Source organism: Melitaea cinxia, chromosome 8 (assembly GCF_905220565.1).
Source record: "Melitaea cinxia chromosome 8, ilMelCinx1.1, whole genome shotgun sequence".
Lineage (NCBI taxonomy): Eukaryota > Metazoa > Arthropoda > Insecta > Lepidoptera > Nymphalidae > Melitaea > Melitaea cinxia.
This window is the reverse complement of record NC_059401.1, coordinates 7,898,621-7,926,019: the sequence shown is the minus strand read 5'-3', so window position 1 is coordinate 7,926,019 and position 27,399 is coordinate 7,898,621. Positions and strand designations below refer to the sequence as shown.

At 33.3% G+C, this 27,399-nt stretch overlaps 3 protein-coding genes across 3 annotated transcripts in view; 2 read left to right on the top strand and 1 right to left on the bottom strand.

The window, feature by feature from the left end:
• LOC123655941 (disks large 1 tumor suppressor protein) overlaps positions 1-13,384 on the top strand; it is a 39,704-nt gene extending 26,320 nt beyond the window's left edge. Inside the window, exons 12-22 of the mRNA XM_045591679.1 lie at positions 911-1,044; positions 1,895-2,014; positions 2,402-2,525; positions 2,959-3,067; positions 3,966-4,007; positions 7,521-7,589; positions 9,525-9,674; positions 10,335-10,507; positions 12,156-12,265; positions 12,347-12,438; positions 13,058-13,384. Of these exons, the coding sequence (XP_045447635.1) occupies positions 911-1,044; positions 1,895-2,014; positions 2,402-2,525; positions 2,959-3,067; positions 3,966-4,007; positions 7,521-7,589; positions 9,525-9,674; positions 10,335-10,507; positions 12,156-12,265; positions 12,347-12,438; positions 13,058-13,164 (1,230 nt within the window). The 3' untranslated portion in view covers positions 13,165-13,384. The remainder of the gene's footprint in view (positions 1-910; positions 1,045-1,894; positions 2,015-2,401; positions 2,526-2,958; positions 3,068-3,965; positions 4,008-7,520; positions 7,590-9,524; positions 9,675-10,334; positions 10,508-12,155; positions 12,266-12,346; positions 12,439-13,057) is intronic.
• Positions 13,385-18,931: 5,547 nt separating this feature from the next.
• On the bottom strand, positions 18,932-20,626 carry LOC123655559 (60S ribosomal protein L9). The gene is made up of 3 exons (XM_045591328.1): positions 20,539-20,626; positions 20,085-20,333; positions 18,932-19,286 (listed from the first exon to the last, which is right to left on the bottom strand). Exons 2-3 carry the CDS (start codon positions 20,323-20,325, stop codon positions 18,955-18,957), a joined length of 573 nt encoding a protein of 190 aa, XP_045447284.1. The 5' UTR covers positions 20,326-20,333; positions 20,539-20,626; the 3' UTR covers positions 18,932-18,954.
• A 703-nt stretch (positions 20,627-21,329) lies between these two features.
• On the top strand, positions 21,330-27,013 carry LOC123655510 (39S ribosomal protein L46, mitochondrial). Its single transcript, XM_045591285.1, has 6 exons — positions 21,330-21,524; positions 21,613-21,775; positions 21,901-22,034; positions 23,826-23,968; positions 24,209-24,334; positions 26,819-27,013. Exons 1-6 carry the CDS (start codon positions 21,464-21,466, stop codon positions 26,963-26,965), a joined length of 774 nt encoding a protein of 257 aa, XP_045447241.1. The 5' UTR covers positions 21,330-21,463; the 3' UTR covers positions 26,966-27,013.
• The last annotated feature ends 386 nt before the right edge of the window (positions 27,014-27,399 follow it).

The following is a 27,399-nucleotide window of genomic DNA, read 5'->3' as shown; positions in this document are numbered from 1 at the left end:
ATGGATTAAAAGAAAAGTTTTTCTTTCCGACCTAGCTATATAAAAAATAAATAAATCTACTAAATAATATATGTATGTTTTATAATCCTTACTCTTATCATGTGCATAAACTAAATTAAAGCTTGTTATAATAATTGTGAGCAGTATGTTAGGCAAACGAAGAAAAACCGACTTCAATTATATCAATAAGTAATACAACGTAGGTAGACGAAAAAATAGTCAAGTAAATACGCATTATCAAAGATTACTCCAAAAGATGTAATCAGATCTCGATGAAATTTAAATGTGACCACATGATAAACATCGGCTTTCGATTAAATTAAAAAATCATTAAAATCGGTACACCCAGTAAAAAGTTATGCGGATTTTCGAAAGTCTCCCTCGATTTCTCTGGGATCCTATCATCAGATCCTGGTTTTCTTATCATGGTACCACTTTTAGGATATCTTCTTTCCAACAAAAAGAGAATTATCAAAATCGGTTCATAAACGACGGAGTTATCCCTGAACATACATTAAAATAAAATACGGTCGAATAACCTCCTCCTTTTTTGAAGTCGGTTAAAAACACATACGTGATTTACAAACAAACGAAATTAATTAAATTGCGTAGCAGAACACTATAAACCTATGACTCATTATCTGTACATATACAGCTTGTTGCCGTATTGGTACTTCTTTTACATATTTAATGTGTGAACAAACAGCAAGACCTAATAAAAACTGTTGTATATAAAAGAATTGAATTAATGAAGTACAATTATGTGTGATCACTTAACAATGTGCTTATATGTAGAAAAATTTGTCACTGGACTTTGAATTTGTGCCATATTTCATATAATAACTTTAGTTTTCTTGTCTATTTTTTTTTAATTGAATTTTTATCACTATCCTTTTATTTTGTCTTACAGAGCACAGGGCAGAACGTCAAATTGACTGTCGTGTACAGGCCACAAGAATACAATAAATTTGAAGCTAGAATCAATGAACTAAAACAACATCATACACTCCTGAGAACATCTCAAAAGCGATCCCTATATGTAAGGTAAAGAAAACACTTCTTCTATACCTAATTATGACCGTGACGCTGTGTTGGCGCAAAGGTTACAGTCATGGATTGTACCTGTTGCGCTGGCGGTTGCGGGTTCGATCCCCGCACATGACAAACATTTGTATTGGCCATACAGGTGTTTGCCGTGGTCTGGGTGTTTGTGCAGTCCTTGTGGGGTCTCCCCACCGTGCCTTGGAGAGCATGTTAAGCCGTCGGTCCCGGTTGTTATCATGTACACCTGATAGCGATCGTTAGGATCGCTCTGATCCTTCTCCTACATGGGGAAAGAGGCCTATACCCAGTAGTGGGATATTACAGGCTGAAGCGAATCATTTCTAACTTGACATGACTTCTTTCAAATCAAGTAACTAAAGCGAATTTTTTTCTCGTAGAATGTTTTTCATTGTAAGTTATAGCCGTGCCCTACGCGCTCACGAAAGGTATCAAACGGAACGAGTCTATCGAAGTAGCTTGTTCATTTAAACAAAGCCAAATTTAAAAATAAGCTAGGTATTTTTTCTCATGCTAGGAACGCAGTCACATTCTATATAATTAAAATAAACTCAACATATAATAGAAACAAGTGTAAATTATTATTTCCTGCTTTAATTTTTTATAAAACCTCTATCAGTGTTCCCAACAATGGTCTCGTACGAATATTATGTGAAATGGAGTGTGATATTAAAATATCGAAATTCTTATTTATACAAGTAATTCAGGTAAACTTATGATAATTAAATTGTTTAAAAATACTTAATTAGTAACGATAAAAAAAAAATCTATAGATATAAAGGTATTGTGAATATTTTTTTTCCAGTTTTAATAATATTTTGTTTATTTCTAGAGCACTATTCGATTATGATCCCATTAGAGACGACGGATTACCATCCAGAGGCCTACCATTCCGATATGGTGATATATTGCACGTCACTAATGCATCCGACGATGAATGGTGGCAAGCTAGGTAAGTGAAAAAATTGGAAAATTTTAAAACCCCCCTCTTATGTCGGAGATTTCATGGGACGATAGTCATTTAACATCAGATGGTACTGTGCTTGTTTCCCCCCTTATAAAAAAATGATTTCAAAAGTGTAAAATGTTTCTCATTGTTAACTTTATATTGTCACCTTGATTTTACATAATATAGTAGCTTCAGTAGGAATTTCGACATCAGTTATTTCCTTCCATAACTATTGATTATAAATTCACGTATTACGTACTTTACGTACGTACTTTATAAAAACTAGTAAATATAGATAAAATTGAGTACTAATACTAATGAGTATGAATTAATGAATTAATATAGATTTAGATAGATGATTTTAGGAAACGTAATGTGTGGTGTTCGCAGACGGCTGGACAGTACGGACCCCGAGGCCGTGGGCATCATCCCGTCCAAGCGGCGCTGGGAGCGCAAGCAGCGTGCAAGGGACCGCCAGGTCAAGTTCCAGGGACAGGGCACGCCCGTCAGCACGGTACGGCGCCTGCCACCTGCCACCTACCACCTGCCACCGGCCACCTACCACCCGCCACCTGCCACCTACCACCTACCACCCGCCACCTGCCACCCGCCCCTCGCCACCGGCCACCTACCACCGGCAACCCACCAACCGGCACCTGCCACACCACCGCACTCCTCACCTCATCGCCTCCACCTTATCACTACTAACCTACTCACAATATGATCCGGTTAATATAGTGCTTTTTACATTGTACCACATCTCTGATAGATATAGAGTAAAAATCATTAAAAACACTGAGTAGTATACAATTTATAAAACTTTTCTTTCAATTTATATTCATTCTTTGTCTCAACACTTGTTTCTAAAGGTGAAAAAAATGGTTTTTAAATGTAACATATATCAAAAACATAAATTAATATACGTGATATTATTAAATAAATTTCAGAGTCAGTCGACATTAGAAAGAAAAAAGAAAACATTGTCGTTTAGCAGAAAGTTCCCGTTCATGAAGAGTCGCGAAGATGGTAAATCAGAAGATGGCTCGGACCAAGAGCGTAAGTATTAATATGTTACCTCATTTCAGCAACACTGTATTATTGGAAATAGGTTATATTATAAAAATATTTCATAAATTAAATATTTCTAGTTGGGTGCTCTTGAAACGATTGCTGTTAAGATTTTAAACTTTTAAACTTGCTTCAAAATAATAAGCGTAGTTTATAATCACGTAAAGTATAACAATTTGTCACATTCACCTACAAATCTTTTGCTTGTTTAAATTGTCAAATATTATCTTAAACTTCTAAACATAATATACTAATATAACGAGCGAAACCGCGCGATATTCCAGTCTCTGATACAACCTTAAATGCAATATTCTGCAATAAATAATAGAAGGCTAGAATGTGAATTGATTCAATTCAACTTCACCAGCTCAGAGTGTTTTCACTGTTTCACAAAATGTTTATACATAGATTAATATGTCTGTTACAAGTAGTTACAATGGTATTACTTCCCAATAATAAATTTTTTGATAATAATATCATCATCATTAAACATATTCCGAGTTTCCACTAAAAAGAATAACAATTGATAATAATTGCAGTGTTCATAGAGTGGAAAATTTTTATAATATCATTTTTAGTCAGTGGACGGCAGGGCGAATGATGTTACGAGTGAAGCAATTTTCTCTTTCTACAACTATAATCTTTAATATTTCTGCAATTCACTGTAAATCAACTAACAAGTCACTGCGATAACCAATTTTTTGCAACAAATTGTGTAATTAAACTTCTAAAAATATATACTGACATTTTGATATCACGACGTTACCGTATCAGTGCTAACAGCTTTACAACTTTTATGCTGGTATATAAACTCTTGGATTGTATTCTAAACCTGCTTCGAGGTGTGGAGTCATAAAAAAAATTGTAACATGCGATTTTGTTACAGCTTTCATGCTTTGTTACACACAAGAGGACACAAATGCCGACGGTGAGTGCACTATATGTCATATATGTATATTACTTTTGCTATTTCGCTGTTCGTAATTAGGTCATTATGCCCGTACGTTGTCTTATCGATCTATTTCGTTACGCTATCATTAATTATTTTAAGAGTTTTCATGGTCCATGTTCACACATCACTTGTAACACTCGACACTCATTTATAAGCGAGTTTAAGGAGAAATATTTCATATTATAATAAAAATTATTTGCTTAAAGTGATGATGCAAAACATATTATATACTACAATTGTATTATCGTGTAAATTATATTAGGAACGTACAACTTTTCTCTCTTGAAACTCGAATTTTTTTTATAATTGTTCGTCATTAAAAATAAATTTTTGAACTAATCTTCTTGTTTTGTTAACACCATTTCGGTTTTCCTAATTATCAAAACTTATGACCTCTGTGCCCAAGTTTTTATTTTTATTTATTTTTTAAATGTATATTAACAAACAGAATATCCCATCATAAGATCGATAAGATTTCGACGATAGTAAACGCAACCTCATCATGCGGCTGCTAATATTATCTTAATTTATAAAAAAAAAAATACTATTTTGATTGGAGCTGTGTGCTTTTTTAACCGTTTAAAAATGACGCATTGTCTATACATATAAATGTTTTCCTAATTATATTACTCGTATGTTATACCATTTTAATTTAATGCGGTTATGTAAGGTCTTGCTCAATTATAGGTAATGTGATTTTTATTTCCAACAACGCGGTTTAAGGAGATTGATGATCCAAACCTTAAATATGTTAATGTTTTTGTAGATCTACAAATTTAGCAAGGAGTCGATAACAATTTATTATTAGTTAGGTGAAATGGTTAGTTAATTGGTTTTCAAAAATATTGAGTGTTATTCCAGTTAAATTGGTGTGAGTAAATTAACGCTTGTAGTGTCTCTGGAAAGCATGATAATGCTTCATAATTAATTATAGAAGTTTTAGTAATATAATTTGAAGTAGGTATATGCGTAATATGTTTGTTGCTTGAAAATTGTGTACCAAACATAAAAAAAAACATACGTATTTCTCGTTGAAACTTATAATTTAAACATACTCACCCTTCAATGTCTTGAGGACCCGTTCACTGGTTGCTCACGACAACGTCTCTGACAGTTTGTTAGGCTCTTTCTTATACACCAGATAAACTACGACTTTTGGTTTCATATGTTTACGATTAGACACTGATATCTAACGGATTAGGAGGCTTGTAATTTATCAGCAGAATAAGGTGACAAAGATTTTTACCGGACGATAAAAACATTAATTTTGAAGGTATTTACAGTAAAATAATTTATTTTGTAATTTTATTACAATTAACTACTTATTTTTTCTTTTATAGTATCAGGAATTGATGTAGTTCAACAATTTATTACTCTGCTTATATCGGCAATTATAAGCAAATAAATACACTTCTAGATATTTTATAATACGTGTAAAGATATATTAGTTATTATATTTCGATTGACGATTTACATATGTAACGCCATCTCTATTCGATCACGAAAAAGAGGCGTGTACGCTCGTGGTTTAATTTTTCTTTATTGTGAAGCAAACGCATCTATTGTAACAACTTATATGAATCTAAATTTCTTAGTATTGTACACTTAAAAATTCAACAATTATCAAGTTGTTATACATTTTCAATTTTACAAAAATATTTGTATTTGACTATACTTTTGATCACGTCACGGAGGACACGCCGTGGTGTGGCTGTTGCGCTGGTGTTTGCGGGTTCGATCCCCGCACATGACAAACATTTCGTTTGCCGTGGTCTGAGTGTTTGTGCAGTCCTTGTGGTGTCTACGGGTCTTCCCACCGTGCCTCGGAGAGCAAGTTAAGCAGTCATTCCCAGTTGTTATTATGTACACCTGATAGCGATCGTTACTCAGAGTAGGGAATATATCTGCCAACCCTCCTCCTTCTCCTACATGGGGAAAGAAGCCTATACCCAGCAGTGGAGTTATTACACGCTGAAGCGACTATACTTTTCGTCGATTTTCAAAGCGTAAAAAAGCTTGTAAAATTTATATGCCAGGTTAAAGTTATCTGTCGAATAACTATTTGAAACGTTGTCGGCAACCGGTGCGACAGGCCTTAAATCACATAACATTTCAATCAAATTTCATTTAAAACATTGTTTTTGTTGTACCAGATAATTACTTTTAAAAGTATTACCTACACAAGCTAAATTAATTTTATTTAAGCATTGCATAATATAGATCCTGTATCACTATCCCAACAGTCCCTACAACTCGCAAGATATGACGTTATTTATTGTTTTGTGTAATATAGGCTCATTCTACATTTTGACGGGACGGAATCGCATTATTTGTAACAAAATTGTGCATAACTTAATAAACTTTATATCAATTGTGTAAAGTACAAAATGTATAAAAGCCGTAAACTATAGGAATTTTTTAACAGACTTGCGAAGTTGCGACGTCTCTTCGACCGATACTAGCTCGCATATAATTTGTACGTTACAAATAGAAAAAAAAAAGACTCATGTTGTGTATAATTTTGTTACAAAGGGACCATCCATAAATTACGTCACACGAATTTCACGACTTTTTGATCCTTTCCCCGTCCTTGTTATAGATGGTCACATTTATGAAACCCCCTACTTACTACCTAGTGTGACGTAACATATTTTTAAATTTTTCAACTTATAAATTATTACTTATTAAATTTAACATCTATTTTGACACAATTTTTATGTCCATTTATTTATTTATTTTTTAATAAAATTAACACCAACCATATGAAATATAGAAAAGTAGATATAAAAATGTATAAACTAGTATAGCGAGTGTTAATTCGCTAAAAACAAAACTATAATTTTTTAAGTTAATCGTTAATAGGTGCGTAGTTCAAATGTCAAGTTCTAGTAACATTTAGATATATTATTTTTCTAAATATGATGTCAAAAAATTTGGATCCCTCCCCTCCCCTTGTCACAGAATGTCACACTTGGTCGAACTCCTATCCCCCTTAATGTATGACGTAATTTATGGATGGCCCCCAAACTTCGCTATGTTTTCGATATACATCAATGTATTGAGTATTGAGCTTAATGGGCATGAATCAGTATTCTAGCATCGCCCCGGTTAAATGTCGCTAGGTGTACGGCCAGTCGAGGCACACGGTTTGGTTTGACACACGTTCGGCCGCCGTCCTGTGCTTCTAGTTGCCTAGCCGGAGCGAACGTACAGCGTACCGCACTCACCATCCTATCAATCAAATACATTTTTTTTTTTGCCTTTATGTTAAGTGAGCTACTCACCTAGGCAGACGACCTGCGCTAACATTTCACGCGTACGGGGCGCTTCGACTATTAATTTCACCGTTGTCGAGTTCGTAAAATCACATTAAACTTTTCCATCAACCATAAACAGCCTCCTATTTTTGATCTTCTCCATTATACGGACCATTTACAAAGTGCAGAATATAATCCAGTTTGTGTATAACGTGAATTTTTCTACGTGTAGGGGAAATCTTGTACCGAGTGGAACTTCCCATGATGGAGGAGATAACGCTCATATATCTCGAGGACGAGAGTAAGTTTTGGGAGTGAGGCGTAGCTTGCGAGTGCCGTAGCCGATACCTTACCTCCCGCATTCTGGTTATGATCATCAATTAGAAATGTAGTTTTCATTTCAATAACACTCGATTTTTTTTTTTCTATTATTTGTCATATCCTTGTTTAGTTTTTTTTTTTTTTCTAATTCATAAAACGCGACGAATCTAATAGCCTCGACGCACACGATTAAATCCACCATCGACGCAGGAAAATTTTCACTCACATTAGATGGGACGTTGCGCTCTAGTCTGAACGACACCATAAATTTGTTAGTCATTATTAACTTGTGAAGGGAGAGTGGGCCACTGGAAGCACACGAGGACACTAGAGCCGCCTCTATCACAGTAGTGGTCGCTTCAGGGCCGCGCATGTTCGCACTACTATGCGCTTTGCCTTAGACATTACATACGCCACGAGCATGACTACAGTCATATATATCGACTTCCCGACATAGATCATTCGGGCTTAAGGTTGATTTTATTTGCTGGTTTGTTTCAATATTTAAACTTTTGCTTCTGATGTTTAGAAACGCTGTAATTATTTTAATTAGCCTAGCAATTGTAATATTTTTTTTTTATAATGTACAAATTGGAAATTGCTTATAGTTCAAAAAACTCTTAAGCCAGAATTAATGTTTTTCAATTATTAACAAGTACAATATACTTTTATTCGGTTTTTACTATTTAAATGTAATTCTGGCTTATATAAGAAATCGTTTACTTTTGTTACAATAATGTTGCGAAGCATGTATTTATACGCCGGTGTACGTCATTTTATAATATAAATGTCAAATCACTTCGATTATAAAAATTAAGTTTTCATAGTAAGGTAAGAATCTCAGCAAAATCAGAAACGGTAAATAGATTTTTATATCATCATCATCATTACAGCCTATACAGTCCACTGCTGGACTTAGGCCTCCACAAGTTTACGCCAAAAATAGCGTGAACTCGTGTGTTTTGCCCATAGTCACCACGCTGGGCAGGCGGGTTGGTGACCGCAGTACTGGCTTTGTCGCACCGAAGACGCTGCTGCCCGTCTTCGGCCTGTGTATTTCAAAGCCAGCAGTTGGATGGTTATTCCGCCATCGGTCGGCTTCTTAAGTTCCAAGGTGGTTGTGGAACCTTGTTATCCCTTAGTCGCCTCTTACGACACCCACGGGAAGAGAGGGGGTGGCTAAATTCTTTAATAGATTTTTATATGTATACGAGAATTTTATATATAAGATTAGAAAATAAGTACCTACTTTACATAGTATACTAAAAGACAATTTTGTAGCTATGTATTAATACTGACTTATAATTTAAACTAGAAAAATATTCTTATTTAGACCTAAGTCTTCTAAAAAAAAGATGCAGTTGAATTATTTGTTGTAATTTTTTACTAAAATTTTAATATATTAAGAAAAAATAATTCAACCGCAACTTTAATTCGCTTTTCCAATGTATTAAATGCACTGAAGCTATGAAATAAACTTGATTTAATATATCACTGAATTATTTAGCACATATCTTTAGTGAATACGTATAGTAATTAGTCATAGAGCACGTCGCACGTTTTATGAAAACCTTTCAAGAATCTAATATCAAAAATTTGTATATATATCGACATAGAATAGTTGCTAGCTATTATTTAAGTACATTTATTCCCGGTTCCTATATTCAGAAAATTGTTCGTTTTGCTAACAGAACGTTAAGTTTCAAACGTTTTGTTTTCGAAATTTAACGGCTCGTGAACTACGAATCGTTTTCTGAATATAGGACCGGAATCGAGACGCTACATTAATTTAAAGACCCATACGGTCCAAAGTTTTCTCGATAGTATAGATTACAGAACCATTTTACTCAAATCTTTCATTAGTTCTCCATCGTATCATTTCAAATGTATCATAGTTTTAATTTTGTATTTTCAGGTCAAGACGAAGCGGTTTTGTCGTACGAAACAGTACAGCAGTTAACTATTAATTACACTAGACCTGTTATTATCCTGGGTCCACTCAAAGATAGGATCAACGATGATCTTATATCGGAGTTCCCTGACAAGTTCGGCAGCTGCGTGCCTCGTAAGTAACGTAACTGTAATATGTTAAAACGTTATAATGGAATTCAAGAGTCGCAGTATTTACTGCGCTCTGTAGAGCAATAGATGCTAAATGAGTCCATCCACACAGAGCTGTATCTTAGAAAACTTTTTTCCAATTTATATTCGTCTTACGGCTATAGCGGTAATAAAAATAATTAAGATATTTAAGTTTTAATTTTAAATAGGAATCTTGTTTTAAGATTCTTAGGCGAAACACATGTTCTATCGTTGCTTTTGGATGGGTGGGTTTAAAAAATGTCTAATGTTTCGTAGGTATATTGGCATGGAAGCCTTGTAAATTTTGAAAAATATCTGGTTGCTTGTAAAGAAGCTAAGCTAAACCTAATCGTACTAAGACGAGTAATGCTTCGTATTAAAATATTAAACCGGGGTATATGAACACTTTCGATTCTACGGGACTTACCGTTAATCACGTGCGACCAAGAGGCCAGCAACGACACGCCGAAATGTCGGGAGTTCCTAAATAATAATCGCAGTTAGTCTTGTAGGATAAAAAGTGTAGAAAAAACCATTCGTTTTGCACAACTAAATTCGAACTAGACATGACAGCAAAACGATGTTTTTAATATAGAAGCTGGACTTTACTCTGTTACTATTGTTTTGTTCTCCAACCTATCAGATACGACGCGGCCTCGTCGAGACTACGAGGTGGACGGACGCGACTACCACTTTGTGGGCAGTCGCGAACAGATGGAGCGCGACATTCAGAACCATCTCTTCATAGAGGCGGGCCAGTACAACGATAACCTTTACGGAACATCCGTAGCCTCTGTACGGGAAGTGGCTGAAAAAGTACGTGGTTTATTATGCGTCCAATCGAAACGGATTTTTTGGTCGAAACCGTAACCGAAATTTCGGCATTTGGCTTGGAAAATTTGGCCAGTTTCGGCCGAAACCGAAACCGAACGCACGCAGAAAATGTAACAAACAGTGTATACGAGTCTAGTGTATTTTAAATATTTATTTCCGCATAGAATAGATTTTATGTTCGTATAAGATACTAAATATTTACTTTTTGAGATGTAAGCCAGCGGCGCGGGAATTTCGGAACGGTACTCAAACGGAGAGTTGGCGGGTCTGAAGTTTTTGGTCCATTTTTTCCGAAACAAAAACCGAAATTTCGGTCGGTCCTCACTTATGTCTTTTATGGGCCCACATTGATTCGGTCCGTTTTTTTTTTTTTTTGGAGTAAAAACTGATTAATCGAAGTACCTACTGTCTCACGAAAATTAGTACTTTTCCCTATCTCTCAGTTAATTTTCCAATTCCATTTCTAAAGATATTTATCATCCGAATTTTAACAACTTTTTTATTTTTTTCGAAAGAAATGAACTGTCGCTAAATCATGCTGCATTCATTGGAATGACGACTAATCCTAAAGAACTATGTTCGGTAAACACAGCAGAAATGCTGAAATCTTCCGCATACCTGCTATTTAATAATTTTTCACTAATAATGCGATAACATGAACGCTAACATTGAAGAAAACAACATTAGCTTGTCTTTCCTCGTAAGCGTCGGTTAAAGTACATCAATTGCTATTTGTAATGAATGCCTGTAATGGAATCAATCACCAGGTTTTACGGATTACCTTCAAAACGTAGATATTTGGTTTTATGTTGCTACTAAAATTGATAACAACGATTGAAGGGACGTACTCTTTTTTATTCTTAGAATTGTCATAGTATGCCTATTATTATTGCCTGTATTGCCTTGCTTTAAAATTATTCCCGTGTCTTTTAATCATAGTGAACTGAATTTACTTGTGTTTAAATCTGATTTTCATTGCTTACTGTCCAATTTCTTGTCGTCGAATTTTTAGACTTCCTGGGCTAGAACATTTTCCAACACAAATCACCTCTCTTGAAACGTCCAAGTTTTTTTGAAAGTTGCCACTAGGGTTCTGTAAGCATTATTTGCGCTACATCTGCATTTTTCTTCGAATTAAAGCAGCAAAATAAAATCTTCCCGCAATTGCAATAAATTTTGTACAGATTCAACACAGTAAAAAATAAGTATTTTTTCAAAAACTCAAAGCAAAATTTACCGTACCGTATTCGCAGACGTGTAGCCTCTCAGAAACCACTTACGTCAACTCATATATATGTTGCTAACAAAAAAATTCTATCTCTAAACAATAAAACGGACCGAATTCATTTGCACCCAATTGTCTATTCGCGTTAAGAAAATAGTGACTCATCGCTGTCACTTAGCCACGCCTCTTGACCAATCAAATCATCTTGCCTAAAGGACTTCAACTGGTCAATTTGAACAACAACTAGAATGATGAATATTAAATTAAATTTCAATAAATACTTATTACAAATTGAAATCCGTAACAGAATGAAAATTTGTTAAGAAGTTCACGAATTTATCACGAAAATAAAGTCGCGGCGCGGCGTGGGACTTTTTTTTATAAAATGTTTTATTTTCTTTTTAGGGCAAACATTGCATTTTGGATGTGAGCGGAAACGCCATTAAGAGGTTACAAGTGGCGCAACTATATCCCATTGCCATATTTATTAAACCAAAGAGTGTAGAATCTATAATGTAAGTTAATTTGCTTCACTGTTAAATAAAAATATAAAAAATAATATTGAATTTTAATTTACTAATATTCTTTATATGCAGGGAAATGACGAAGCGAATGACCGAAGATCAAGCGAAGAAAACTTACGAACGTGCTCTGAAAATGGAGCAAGAATTCGCTGAATATTTCACAGGTAACTTTCTTGAAAGGTGTATAAAAAAAAATTCAATTCCATTTTTTAGCTTTCGTATACAAAAACAAAACTTGACATAATAATGTAGTCAAATTCAGTTCGACTGATCTCTCTAATCTTTGATAATAATAAAATAAATCTAATAAGAATAATACATCATTAATAATTGTTTATATTTATATCTATGAGTATATGTGTATATGTGAATGTGTAAGCATATATATTTATGTATATATGTATGTGTAATTTTATAATATATTGTGATGTATTCTAATTTCTATAACAATTATTTGTACACTTCCTAACCATACGCATAGCGCATAGGCGCTGTCCTATACCCAAAGGTTGTCTGGAAGAAATCGCCCTTTTAGCGATAAGACCGCCTTTGTACATCTTCCTCTAATCATACTACTTTTGTTTGTATCTTTTAATGGTGTGCAATAAAGAATATTATTATTATAATTACATAAAAAATAACAGTTATTTCCTATAAGTACTGTGATAACATTTTTGTAGTAGTAGTTTGTAGTAAATTTAGTAAAAAATTGCTATTTTGAAGTTACTAACGAAACATAAATTTTATTTGAATAGATAATAAATTGCAAACTTTATTTTACAGCGGTGGTGACAGGCGACACGCCGGAGGAGATCTACGCGAAAGTGAAAGCGGTGATTATAGCGGAGAGCGGGCCCACTGTGTGGGTTCCGCGTCGCGAGCCGCTGTGAAACTACCCTCGCTCCGACCATTACAATACTGCACACGCACACAAAGCGTTGCAGTACCTTCTCCCTTATTAATCCTAAAGCCTTTGACGTTTGAAGTAATGCACCGATACCAACACGGCGTAAAAGTATACTTGAATTAACCGAAGCCTTACACGATTTGAATATAATATGGAAACTATCATTCAATCCTAATTACCTCAGTAAGAGGTTTGCCATTTTAGTTTGTTTATTTTATTGTACATTTATTTATTATTTTTAACCTTTGACGGACAAAACTTTGTACAAAAATCAACGCGTTTCACTTTGTAAAACAATATCTTTAAAGGGATACTATGTTAGCTGATTTAGGTAGGTAGGTAGGGCATAGCAGAACATATCCTGTTCAAAATCGACCTTACAGAAGATCACAGCTAAATAATCATGCTTTCGAGCAGTGTTGTGTTCCTGTGGTGAATAAGGTGACTAGAGCTCCTCCTCCAGGGGGGGTTAGAGGTAGGGTCGGCAACATGTTTTCGATACTTCTGGTGTTTCAGGTTTCTATAGGCTACGGTAATCGCTTACCATCATTTGAGTCGTACTCTTGTTTACCGACCAAGTTGTATAAAAAAAATTTGGTGTTCTCTATTTTATATATAAAACCGCTATAACTTCTTCATATTATGTTCCTACTAATACTATGAACTATTAAAACCTTTAAATTTTAGTAAAATTTCATTAGTAGTGTAGATTATCAATATTTTTTCTTCCGACGCTTACTGTATAACTACGATGATTCTAGTTGTCACAGTATTCCTTAGAAGTGACGAAATAGTTTTTTTTAATATTAAACAATATGAAAACAATAGGTTGTCAAACCGATTTTTCGTTTGTGATGTTATTAATGGTTTTATTAATGGATAGTATTATTGAAGTCGAATTTTATTTTTTAAATATTTTTATCATCAGTTTTACACCGATTTGAATTATTTTTTTATACATCACTTTTTATGTCTTTTATCAATTTTTCCCAAGTTTGGCGGCTGCGATATTTGGCTATCAAAAACAATAAGTTCAATAAGACACTCTCCTAATAGGCGATCGGGATATTTGTCGTCAGCAGAGGTCGATACTCGTCTCGTTTAAGCAATATTGATTCTTAGTTAAAAAAAACGCGTTAGATAGTCGAGTTTTTAAAAATCTGATTATTTTTGCGATACAATTTTATATACCGCTCGGTAGAATTCCAATCAAAGTCGTAGCGTAAGTTCATCGTCGAAAACCCATGCAATCTCTTTCTCTATCTATTGTGGTAACAATTTTTTATTGCAAAGCTTTCACTGTAGTATATTATGCTTGTGTTTATTGTGCTAATATTTAATCTAGTGTTTATATTTCTTCAAATAGTATGTTTGCATGGTGTAATAAAAATTATTTATTGAAAAATTAAACAAGTTATATGCTTCAATTTAATGTAAATGGATTGTATATTGTAGAAGTTAAAAATGATATTGTTCATGTTAATTTGTTAACTCAGATTGCTAAAGTAAATTGTGAATTTTGTCAGCATTATAAAATAATATATAATTAGCTTTATGTACACAAATATAAAAAAGAATCGTTATCGAAATAATATTGTGCACTCGATGATGCAAGGAAAATATGACAAATGTACTAGTTATAAAGTTTATTATGATACTATAGTCGAACCCACCTCACGCGTCCTGCATGGCTAGGCTAAGATGTATGTAACTAGTTGGGATAGATAGGGTGGTTAAGGGATTGTCGAATGCGTTTGTACAGCTAAAGTGTACGAAAAAATTAAGTGATAATTTTTTGATATTTTCATACAATTTCCCAATAAACGAATTCGTCAATCGCTAAATCATTTCATGCAGCCCCTAAAAGTTATTTGCTCAAGCAGCAATTTGTAATGTAGCCATTGAATCTCATGACATTGTGCATACCGAAATTCTCTTAACACTTAGATGAGGTGCAAAGTTGTTTGTTGATCATTTTTATAGTAAGAAATTGTGTTATATGGTGTGAAATGTCTCACCTCAGTTTGACTTTTATTTATTGAGAATTTTATTTTCTTATGAATAGGATGCCCATCTGCAAATATGGCCTGACGTGAGCAATTTCTGCTGTAAAAACACCAAGCTGATTTTTAAATGATAAATTTATAAGTGCAAGTGTGTGTTTTAAAAATATTTCAATTACTATTGTTTGTACTTAAATATTATATATAGAGCTTATAATAATTTTTATGTTATAATTATGCCATGTTAACGTAAGTTAAAGAATTATTTTATTAGTATGACAAATAAAAATACCTGTTTGTTATAATCGCGAATATTTTGCTATTTCACTTGTGACAATGGATCGTATTATGCATTCTTATTTCTTACTACCAAAGATATCAGCAATTTATTACATGGAAATTTGACAAACGTATGAATGACCTCGTCCTAATTGATTTCTAAATCTATGTACATAATTTTATAAACATTTTCAATCACCTCGTGTACAACCTACAAACAATACATTGTAGGCAATTTTTATTTTCGAATAGAAAGTTCATCCTAATCAATGTGTTTATGTCTGTCTTAATATATTAGTAAGTTTCTACACTGATGTATTAACAAATAAATACAATTTGTTCAAATAGTTATTTATTTTATTGTGCTAAGTAGGTATTCTATTAAATTAATGGAATGTGTTATATTGTGTATATTAATAAATTAAGTATTAATAATTTTTAACAACATTTTAACTATAAAATTATCAAAATCCATATTTGCAGATGTACAATGTTTATCAGTTAGTGATGTTCAATAGACTAGTTTGAATAAAATTATTTACGTTAAAAATCCTACCATTGTTTTCATACATCCTCTATCTCAGAAAATCTTCTAGTATAAATAAAAATCAATCGCTAAAGATGATCGCTAATGGTGAACATTTCGGATAATTTTATTTTTTAATTTAAAACTCTTAATATACAGAAAGACAAATAGAAGACGACGATTTTTCAAAGTATGTATTACAGTTTGGAAGACAGGACAACGTTTATCGGGTCAACTAATCTATGTACATATATAAAAATCGCTGAGCTATTAACTCATCTCGAAATTTCAAAAACCGCTGAAGGCATTAATATCTAATACTATTAAACGAGCAATTCTTGTATATATAATCTGAATCTCGGAAACGGCTCTAACGATTTTCATGAAAAGACAATGCTCAAAAAAAACCCAGGCCCGGCGCAAAAGAAAAGTAACTCAAATTATAGGTAATAATTAGTAATGAAATACTGCATAGGAGGAATCATCGAAATCAATGGCTATATGTATGAAATTGCTATTTGAATTTTTACAGGGGTAACATGAGCAGCTGGGACTTATAGTTTAATTAAAGTGCTATCTGAATAATTGTGTTTGCTCGCAAACGAAAAAAAAACCGACTTCAATTACATCGACGAGTAATACAACGTAGATCGACGAAAAAGTACTCAAGTAACTGCGCGTTATCAAAGATTACTCAAAAAGTAGTTATCAGATCTCAATGAAATTTATATGTGACCACATGGCAAACATCAGCTTTCGATTAAATTAAAAATTATTAAAATCGGTACACCCAGTCAAAAGTTCTAAAGTAACATACATATTTAAAAAAAAATACAGTCGAATGAGAACCTCGTCCTTTTTTGGAAGTCGGTTAAAAAAATAATGTAGTGTAAATAAAGTTCAGTAGATTAGAAGAAGTTAGTGGATTAAACTAGAACATAATAAACTTATCATTATGTTCTAGTTTAAATAATTGACGAGAAAAAATAAAATAATAAAAATTTACTTAAAAAAAACGAAGCGTTACGAAACATAAGTCTGTCTCTCTTTCCACTTTCACTAACTAATCTGTCCCTCTCAACTTCCGTTTACCTCGCCTGATCACACTTTTCGTAACACTCTCAGTACATATTTACCAGCTTACTTCCCAAGTCGTGTGCGTAAAGAAGTTTTACTTCAAATTATCAAGTGTCGATATTAAAATTTCAATATCGAACTATCGATATATCGTCCAAAAAAGTATTAGTAATAAATATCGATATTTCGATATTTTATCAACAATCCTAGTTCGGCGCGACGCGCCGGGATGGATTTAAGTGGCGCGTCGTCAGTTAAAACTCTGGAGCGATGGTTCTACACTCACGATCAAATTTCGGAGAGCGCGCAAAACTGATCAGTTGAACTGACCGTCAATGGCCCCCTTAAAATGAATCATCCTTTTTCGTGCATGCCGCCGGCGTTCATCGATTTATTAGACGTGGTCACGATAAAAAATATTCAAAATTCCTTGAATATCTTTATTTTAGAAATTATTAACGAAAAACTAAGTAGCTTTTTTATCTTATTTTGTTTGTAACAATCGCAATTCTTTTATGTGCTAGTAAACCCCTAAAAAAAATTTAGACGTCATTCCAAATCGAATGAGATCAGTTATCACACATATTTTTTAGGAGCTTTATTTATATTAAACATGTTTTTGAACTTGATGACTGGATTATTTGTACGAAACCCTCTAGGTACGCGAGTATAAAACTCGCAAATCGGCGGGTTTTTTTTAAATAAATTAAGGTTTGAACAAAACATCAGACAGACAGCTATTCGCCAGAACTAGTGGAATTTGTTATCAGGAAATTTCGAAAATTTTCAGTTTTTTTTTGTACGTTTATTTTAAAAAATTGGCTGGTCGCTTTTTTACGTGGTTCCAAAGTCAAAACTATATTTTTGGGGCTAGAATAAGTGCAATAAAAATATTTATCAACCACAGGATACGATTCTGGATGAATAATAGCGATTTTTTACTCACCGGAGAGGTATAAAAAACATCAGATTTTTTCTCCCGGTTTCTAGGTTTTGCGATGAAAAATTCTTGTCTGATACTCAGAATAATGGTCCGAATTAATGATTTAAATTAAAGGATAGCTGTCCCTTAAATCTTGTATGTAATAGAAGTCATTATCACTGATTATTGAGAGATATACGAGATAGTCGTAAACGGAGAATTGCGAGAATTGAGAAAGACGATGCCAGTCGCTACAAATTATCATTCAAAGAAAAGGGATTCCTCGACTTCGCCACAAAATAAGTAATTAAAAATTCCGTGCTACTTTCAATCGGTCCGAATTTGTAGTTGCGATAAAAATAATATGGTTCAAATATTTACAAAATATTTTTATTATTTAAGTATTGTTAAATTTTGCCGCCTCCTAAATGGTGCCGCCCGGGGCGGGCTGCCCCAGCCGCCACCACTACGCTACGCCACTGATGGATTATATTGTTGTTGTATGCTATATGATAAAAATTGTATGTATAAGTTATTGGTTTTCTAAATAAATAAAAATGAATTTGTGGCTACTACTAAAAAATCAAAATCTACTCAAGTACTAATTTTAACTGAGGTAATTCAGCTGAAAAATTCGAACCTCGACCTTACAGAAGATCACAGCTAATACTGTTTTTAAGTAGTGTTGTGTTCCTAGAGATCAGAGCTCTTGGGGGGATCGGCAAAGCGTTTGCAATGCTTCTGGTATTGCGCCTGCATAAGCTAACGGTAATAGTTTACCATCAGGTGAGCCTTACCCGTTTGCCATCCAAGTTGTATAAAAAATGTACAGATCTTATCACAAGTTAAATTTAACGGCTTTAATCTAATTGGACAAACTAAGGTTCACCTTTTCCTTGATTTGACAAAAAGTTTGAAAATATAGATAAAATAAAAGATAATATTCATCTTATATCTTTAATGATCTTATATCTCATCCAGTACAACAGTAGTCTTCTCAGACACATAAAGACCGTCCAAGAATTTTCTGATATCCTTATTCTTAACAGTTGTTGACTGTTGGATAAGAGCAGCTGAGCTTGAAACATCTTCAAGTGAGTTACCTTCGATGATAAGCTCGTCCTTTTGCTTGGGAGAATTAACAACTGTAACACCGGGTGCCATCTTTACCCTTCTGATGTATTTCTCTCCAAGGAAGTTACGGATTTCAATAATTGAATTTCCTTCTGTTGTCACACAGTTGATGGGGAAATGGGCATATACAGCACGCATTTTGTACTGGAATCCCTTAGTGACACCTAAAAAATAATAAAAATTGTATATAAATAATATAAAAGTAGTATTTTCTGTGATTGAAAAAATCTTGGTTAGGAAATCATGATGTACTTCTACGGCACCTCTGTAACTCTCTACATAATTTCTCTTTTCACCAGTTGTGGATAATGCTTCTTGATGGATTACGATATCCAGCAGTTAAAAGATAAATATAAAAGTTTTTTGAAATAATATTCTTTTTTACCATCAAATTCCAGTATATTTATGCTAATGTGAATCTAAAAGTTGTAGTTTATTCATTGAAGGTTGAAGGTATTTGTAACTCATGTGCAGGATAAACTATCCACATCTGGTGAAACAGGCCCTAAGTAAAATTTAAGTAATATCTTCTACGTAACTTATAAATTGATAAATTAAGTATATTTTATAAAAGGAATAATCGTAATACATACAAGGAATTCGGTTTTACTTGAAGACACTCAACAACTGATTTAAAGCTTTTTACTAAATAGACTATAATAGTCTTGGGAAAAGTCACGGGATGCTTAAAGTGCGTTTGCATACATTAATTCAAAACCTGTTACAGTGGTATTTAAATACTGCACTTAAACTTCTCAGCTGTTATCAAAAACTCAATTTTAGGCCTGTTTTTTGTCAGACTTCCAAAAAAAGGAAGAGGTTTTCAATTGCACAGTTTTCCCTAATAATATAATAAATGTAAGAATCGATTTCATTTAATAACGAAGGATAATGAAGTTATAAAACAAAACACGATTAACATTGCTTATAGGTACCAACAATCAATATAAATAATAACGCACCTTTGATCATGTTCTCAACGTGGGAACATACAGTTCTTACAGCAGCAAGCTCTTTCTTTGATCCAAACCATTTTTCTACCTTTAACAACCGAGGGTTCACCATGCGAATGTCAACAGCTAAATGTTTGAAGTTTCTTTTCAGTGTTCCACGAGGACCTTTCACTGTCACTAGTCTTGATTTCACATGAACAGTCAACCCCTCAGGGATTTTCACTTTTTGGTTAGCAACGATTTGCTTCATGTTGAGGCCTAAAATTAGAAAACAGACATCAACATAACCTATTTCATCAAGTTAAAACAAAAACTGTTTTTCTAAAATAACTTGAAATGAAATATTCCCAAAAACTTTCTTTAAATTTATTATTAAGCTAAATACAATATCACAGCACAATAATTAATCAAAATTTATTATGATTATTTTAGATTTTTAATTTCATTGAACGGAATTGCTTACTTTCAGTAACACAGAGAGCCGGAAAAGATCGAGAAAGTTGCCAACTTAAATTTTCTTAAAAAATCGATTGATTTATTCGATACTTCGATGTTCATTATAAACATTTATTAAAAATCGACTTCAAAAGTAAGACTTAACTTTTGAAGTCGATTTTTATTAAGTAAATAAGTAATACCCTAATATTGTTAGCATAAAAAGAAACTAAAACCTTATTTATCTTTTAACCAGCCCTTTGGCGCAGTTTATAGTAACAATGCTTTATACTCCGCGGGTTGTGCGTTCAATTCTCTCCTGAGTCTGAGTGTATTATTTGTATTTATATATGTATTATTTGTTTGTTTATTTATAAAAAAAAAAATATTCAGCAATAGCAGTTGGCTATTACCTATTGCAAGTTGCATGCCCAAGCATTAAGTTGCTTACGTTAGGAACAGACGATGGTGTGTGATTGTTAAAAAATATTTTTTTATTTGATTTATCGGAAAAGACCAAATTAACCATGTACTGTCTATGTTTATCCTTAATCAATAATTAATTAAATACGGGAATCTAATAGTCAATTATCTATTTAGTTGTATAAGCAAATTTAACTTTTATTCAGTTTTTAAAGTCCTAATTTGGTGAAAAGATAAATCAAGCAGCGAAACACCACCAACTAAAGTTTGTATTGTGTTATATTCCATGAAAACTATAATACAATAGTAGGTAAATACCGTACAAAATGTGACTAAATTTAATATTCGAATGATAATAATCGACCACGCTGACTTTTTGCGCTACCCAAATTTTGTTTGGACTTTCTTCTGTTGTCAAATGTCAAAGAAAGTTGACAATTTATTTTAGATATTATTATAGGTTCAAATTTAGGTTAAAATTTTAAAAATAAGAGAGAAATAAAAATTATTATACTGTATTAACCTTCAACATGTTTTTAAGAAAGTTTTTTTGTTCAGAAATAAGCGTCGGTTTTAGAATATTTGTTCGAGGTAATGTACATTTTGAAATTGTTAAATACTTTTGGAACCTTAAATATTAAATAATACACTAACCTTAGAACCTTGCTATTTCTTTCAGATAAGTCTTCTTGGGATATAATAACTGGCGTATGTGTCGAAAGGCTACCAGTAGTGACACCGCCACTTAATGATATTCAAAAGAAGTTTAAGAATCTGCAGTGGACCATTGAAGTAGAAAAAAGTCTTAAGTCAAACCACGAAATAAGAAAAGAGAACGACAAGTATGTTAAAATAAATAAAAATTACAAATTTTATTAAAGAAAAGAATTTTACACTAAAATTCAATATTATTGCAATGATTGTATATTACACAACACTTGAGAGGACTAAACATTCACCATTTCAGAAAACAGGCTGAGCTTCTGAAGAATGAATCAATTGAAGTTGATTTGGACGCTGTCAGTAAAATTACTGCTCAAGATTTTGAAGATGCTTCAAAAGAAGAATTGGAAAATTTTAAATTTGCTGATATCGAGACAGGTTATTTATAACATAACTTTTATTTTGCTTATTTTCAACATCAACTTAACAGTTCTACTTTACATTCAAAAAGTTATCAGTCAATATGTCTTGCTTAAGAGTATCAGTAGTAGTAGTAGTAGTAGTAGTTAAGGTCAGTAAGTTTAATAATTTACCGAGTACGACAAAACTTACCTTAATACAATTGTCTTGATGATAAAATAAATATTATCAATAAGTCATGCTTAGTTATAATGCTCATAAATTACTTTCCAAATTTTAATAAACATAACACCATATGAGAGATAGATATATGGCTTTCAGACTTTTGCTTAGATTTATTTTTATTAACATTCAAAAAAGTAGTGCAGTGTTGCTTTTTCTTCTGACTTGTTTTATAAATTTAAGTTACTGTGACAAAATTAATAAAAAGCGAGAAGTGAAAGAATTTTCAAACTGAATTTTACTTACAGAGATTCCAGCCTCTACAAACAAAGTAACAAACTGTACCTCTTTATAGAATCACTGAAATATTTGTTTGCCCATATCAGCTATATATCTGCTAATATATACATTTAAGATATAATATGAGAAAAACTTTTATAAACGCAAATAGCACCCAAAACAATGATTTTCAGAAATTTTGTCTGTTTGTCTGTGTGTTTGCGCACGCTAATCTCAAAAACGGCTTATCCGATTTAGATGTGGTTTTTATTAACATATTGTGGCAATCTTAGCTTGACATTTATTGTTTGTTTCATGTCAATCAATTCATAAATTAAAAAAATATGTCGATTTAAAAATTCCACGTTGACCATGTAAAGTCACTATACCACGTGAACGAAGTCGTGAGCACAGCTAGTTAATATTAAATGTTTACTTTATATGAAAAAAATTGTAAAATTTAATCTTCATAATATTGTACTCTTACTATCCGTTGCTACTATATTGTGTCCTGTGCCCAAGGATTATCTGAAAGAAATTGCTCTTAAGCAATGAGATAGCCTTTGTACATCTTTGTTTTGTGTTTATTTTTATTTTGGTATACAATAAAGAATATTAAATTAAATTAAAATTAAAGAATGAAATGAAATAGTCTGTATAAAGTTAGTCAAAATCTTCTTAATTCACATAAATAATTATCAAATGTTAAACTTTCAAAAGTGTAATTGAAGAATCAAAGAAGGAAAGCAGTGGGCTTGACAGTCTATAGTAACATTATCCATAGCAGCTATATGATATATATGTGTGTATATATATAATCTGAATCTCGGAAACGGGTCCGATTTTCATGAAATTTAGTATGCTGGGAATTTCGGGAGAGATAAATAAATCTAGCTAGTATTTATTTTTAGGAAATTTCAATTTATTTCAGTTTTTAGACAGTGAAAAAATATTGTTAGAATACGAAGGTAAATTTCGCTACTGTTAGTAAAGTTGTAATAGCTCAGGTGGGAAATCGACCAGTCGTGATTGAAAAGATCATGGTTCAAGTCCTCAGTCAATTATTATTTTTTCTTTTTTTTTCTAATTGCACTCGTTATTTTTTATTTAATAATGTAAATGTAAAATTGAAAAAAATTATTCATATTTTATCATAATTATTTTTTTATTATTTATTTTATTTTTGATATTTTATATTTATTTATATTTTTTATAATTTTCGGTAAAAAAAAAATATTATTCATATTTTATAAATAATGATTTCTAAGAAAAATGATTTACTAAAAATACCGAACTAAGCTCAGTCACCCAGGTACTTTTATTATTAACATTGACGCATTTAAATTGACATCATTTTAATTTTTCCAGAAGCAGATAAGAGAGGTGACAAAAGTACACATGACAGGTGTCTTCAGAAGCATTTGGTGCTTGTAACTCAAGTGAAATTAGGAAAAGATGTCAAAACTATTTTACCACAAGGTGTGTGGACAGAAGGGGAGACATTGAGACAGGTAAAAGAGTATTTCATTCTTCCTTTGACTTTATAATTTATAATTATTCTATTTGGTTTATAATTTTAACAATTATTTAAAACCTTGCCAATGACACCAACACCTAGTCGGTCAGCTAATCCACAACATCCACCGGTTGGCTTAGCACTGATAGAATTTTAAGGCACTCATCATTCAAAAATATTAACAAATATTAACAAAATTACCAATATGTTTAATAATATGTAATTATTTTTTCAGACGGCAGAACGAGCACTTTTGGAACAATGTGGTCCTGATTTAAAAGTCAAATTTTTATCAAATGCTCCAAGCGGTTTCTACAAATATAAATATCCTACAGAAATTAATGGAAAAATTGGTGCAAAGGTTAATAATTAATAATTTATACAGCATACGTTAATACTAATGAATTATGAAGTATTATGATTCACATTAATTATATTCTACTAAATGAACCGAGAAAACATCACAGCAAATTTTTCTTTATTTTTTTTTTTAATAATTATGAGAGCAAGTAATCAGACGAAGTAATCTGACGCTAAATGTCTATCGTCGGATATCTGCCACATAAAAGGTGTTGCGCACGCGTTGCTGGCCTTTAGGGAATAGATGTCTATAAATTTAACACTTGTAAATCCCCAAATTATAGTGTTCAGGGAAAACTTCAGTAGGAAGGTCATTCCACAGTTTGCATGTACGCGGAAAGAATGCGCGTGAAGCTCGCACATTGGTTGCAAACGAAGTATCCAAGTGCTGTGGATGAAATTTGGTCTTTCGGCGAAGGGTGCGATGGTAAAAACGTGACGGTGGTACCATTAAAGAGCTCTTATCAAAGAGAATTAATTAGATAGTAAAAAGTAATCAGGGAACCAACATCCCTTCTTTACTTAGATGCTCTAAACTCATCCGTGAGTTTGGGATCGACAGTGTGAACTGCCTGGCGTTAGAAGGAATCAAAAGGTGAACAATACTTGACATTGGAACGGACCTGAACTTTATAAAGCAGAATCAGGTGTCTCGATACCGAGTACTGACCCGTCCTGTTCAGAAACCCGAGTTTTTTAAGCCACTTTGGCTTTGCTCTCCAAATGACACCGGAAATGGACCTTGTTTGTAACGTCTACCGCAAGTATCCCAATATTTTGTACCGATGTTTAGGGATATCTCCTGGAATCTTGGCGTTACAGGAAAGGGAGTAAAGGAGCAGTAAACGCGCAAATTTATATCTTCGTGTGGTTAAATTGGACGAGGTTGTGCTTACCCCATTCGGAGACTCGCTCTAAGGTAGTCTCGGTCAAGGTCATTCTGCATGGCAACGAATATTGCTGGTTTGCAACATTTCGTTTATATGCAGTATAAACAGTGTAAGTGAGAGCACTGAGCCTTGAGGAACTCTAGCGCTAGTAGGCATTGCTTCCGAGTATAATTCGTAGATGGTGACTATTATTACTAGGCCCATCAAGAAAACTGGTTATCCAATTGCAAATCCCTCGGGGAGGTCGTAGGATGGTAACTTCGCTAAAAGAGCTTTTACCAGATCCGTTCGAAGGCCTTCTCGATATCAAGGCTTATTGCCATGGCTTCCCCCTTGCTTTAAATGGCGGTTGCCTAGCAGTGTGTTAGATAAACTAGATCTCCAAGCGCTGCGTCCACGGTAAAATCCGTATTGTCAGTCGCTTATTAGCTGGCAATACAAAGAGCTGGGTTTTAACTACCCACCCCCATCACCAACAAAAGCAAGGAGGTAATGGCAATTGGCCGGTATGATTCTGTGCTTGCCCTTTTTGGGGATATAGTGCGCAATTGCTACATTCCACGAAGTTAGGTGCCATGCAAATTGCGTAAGAGAGTGAGAATAAACGCGAAAGAACTTAGAACCGAAGTCAATTCAGGAGTACACATCTTAAGTACGATGGCCGGAATATCATCAGGATCACTGGACTTTTTGACGTCAAGGAAAAGCAAAACATGACGAACGGCACGCCGGCATTGGGTAAAATGACGTGCTCAAATTTGTACCCTGGATAGCACAGGTACGAAGTATCGTCAGGAGTAAATATGTGTGTCAGCAGAGATATAGACAATAGAGTAAGATCGGCTTAGCTGGGACAAGGTGGTAGTAGACGGCATTTAAGTTACTATGAAGAATGTCGCAGAAGTCCACATCAAATGTGGAAAGTGGAGCCGCTGTACAACCATTACAAACTTTACCATTTCGAGTCATAAAGATGAGTGTGGAGAAATTATGGGGTTAAGAAAAGATCGCATAGCAAGTCCGGCAGTCCCGTGAACAACGAGTACACCGGGCACCAGACAGTTTGGGACCTGGAACAAAGAGAAAGGATTGGATGAGATAAGAGGAACTGGCTTACATACCATCGAACCGGAACACATCCGAAGAAATTTGGCGGTTCGGCTTTGACATGATAGTGGTCGCGAGCCAGGCGTGGGAATCCCTATCCTTCACCTATCGCCTAGACTCATATACAAACTTTGTCCTGTCAGTAATGATAAAGATAAAAGAGAGTTATACAATTTGGTGCAGTTATTCGAAAGTTACGCGTGTGCATATATTTTGTCTTGGACTTTAAAGTTTCAGCAGCTAAAATTGTTTATACTCTTAACACACACAGGAATAAACCTGGCTCAAAATCATCAGGGTCCTGGAGAAGAAAAAAACTTAATTTGATTGTAGGAAAATTCTGGTCTAACTTGCAGTAGAGTGGCATCGTAGATTAAGCTCTACTGTTCTTCAATATATACGAAGGACAGCTTAGACTTTCAATTATTTTACTAATGATATTTGTATAATAATTTTATTTTTTACTGAATCTTCAATTTTCTTTTCAGGTATTCTTTTATTATGCAAATTATAAAGCTGGTGAAATAAATAAGGCATCAAAACCCAACTGGTTAACAAGGAATGAGATGACTGAAATATTACCAGAAAAATATAATAAATCTGTACAGAGTTTTTTGATTGAGGAGACATATTAATTTAATTAAAATATTTAGAAATCATAATAAATCTAGTTAACTTATCAACAAGGTTATTTTATTACACCTTAATTTTATTATAAAATAAGGCATGCGTATATGTTACATTTAACTCAGCATGAGAATTTTTTTTGTTTGAACAAATGAGACGAAATTTTAATTGTAAAAAAATTATATTTTTGTACTAGGGAAAAGACTATAGAATAGGTGTACCGTATTCTACATTCTATATCTAGGCATTCTATTTAATATCTAAAGGTCTATAACGTTTAGTCATATTACGAAATAAAATTCTCTTCATGCATTGTGTAAGCCTGGGTGAACAACAGTTCTGGTGTAGTGATGCATGCGTAAAGGCGTATAAACACAGGCTGTCGCGGGTTCAATTCCCGCTAGAGTTGAATACTGGATACTGTACCAATACTTATTTACAA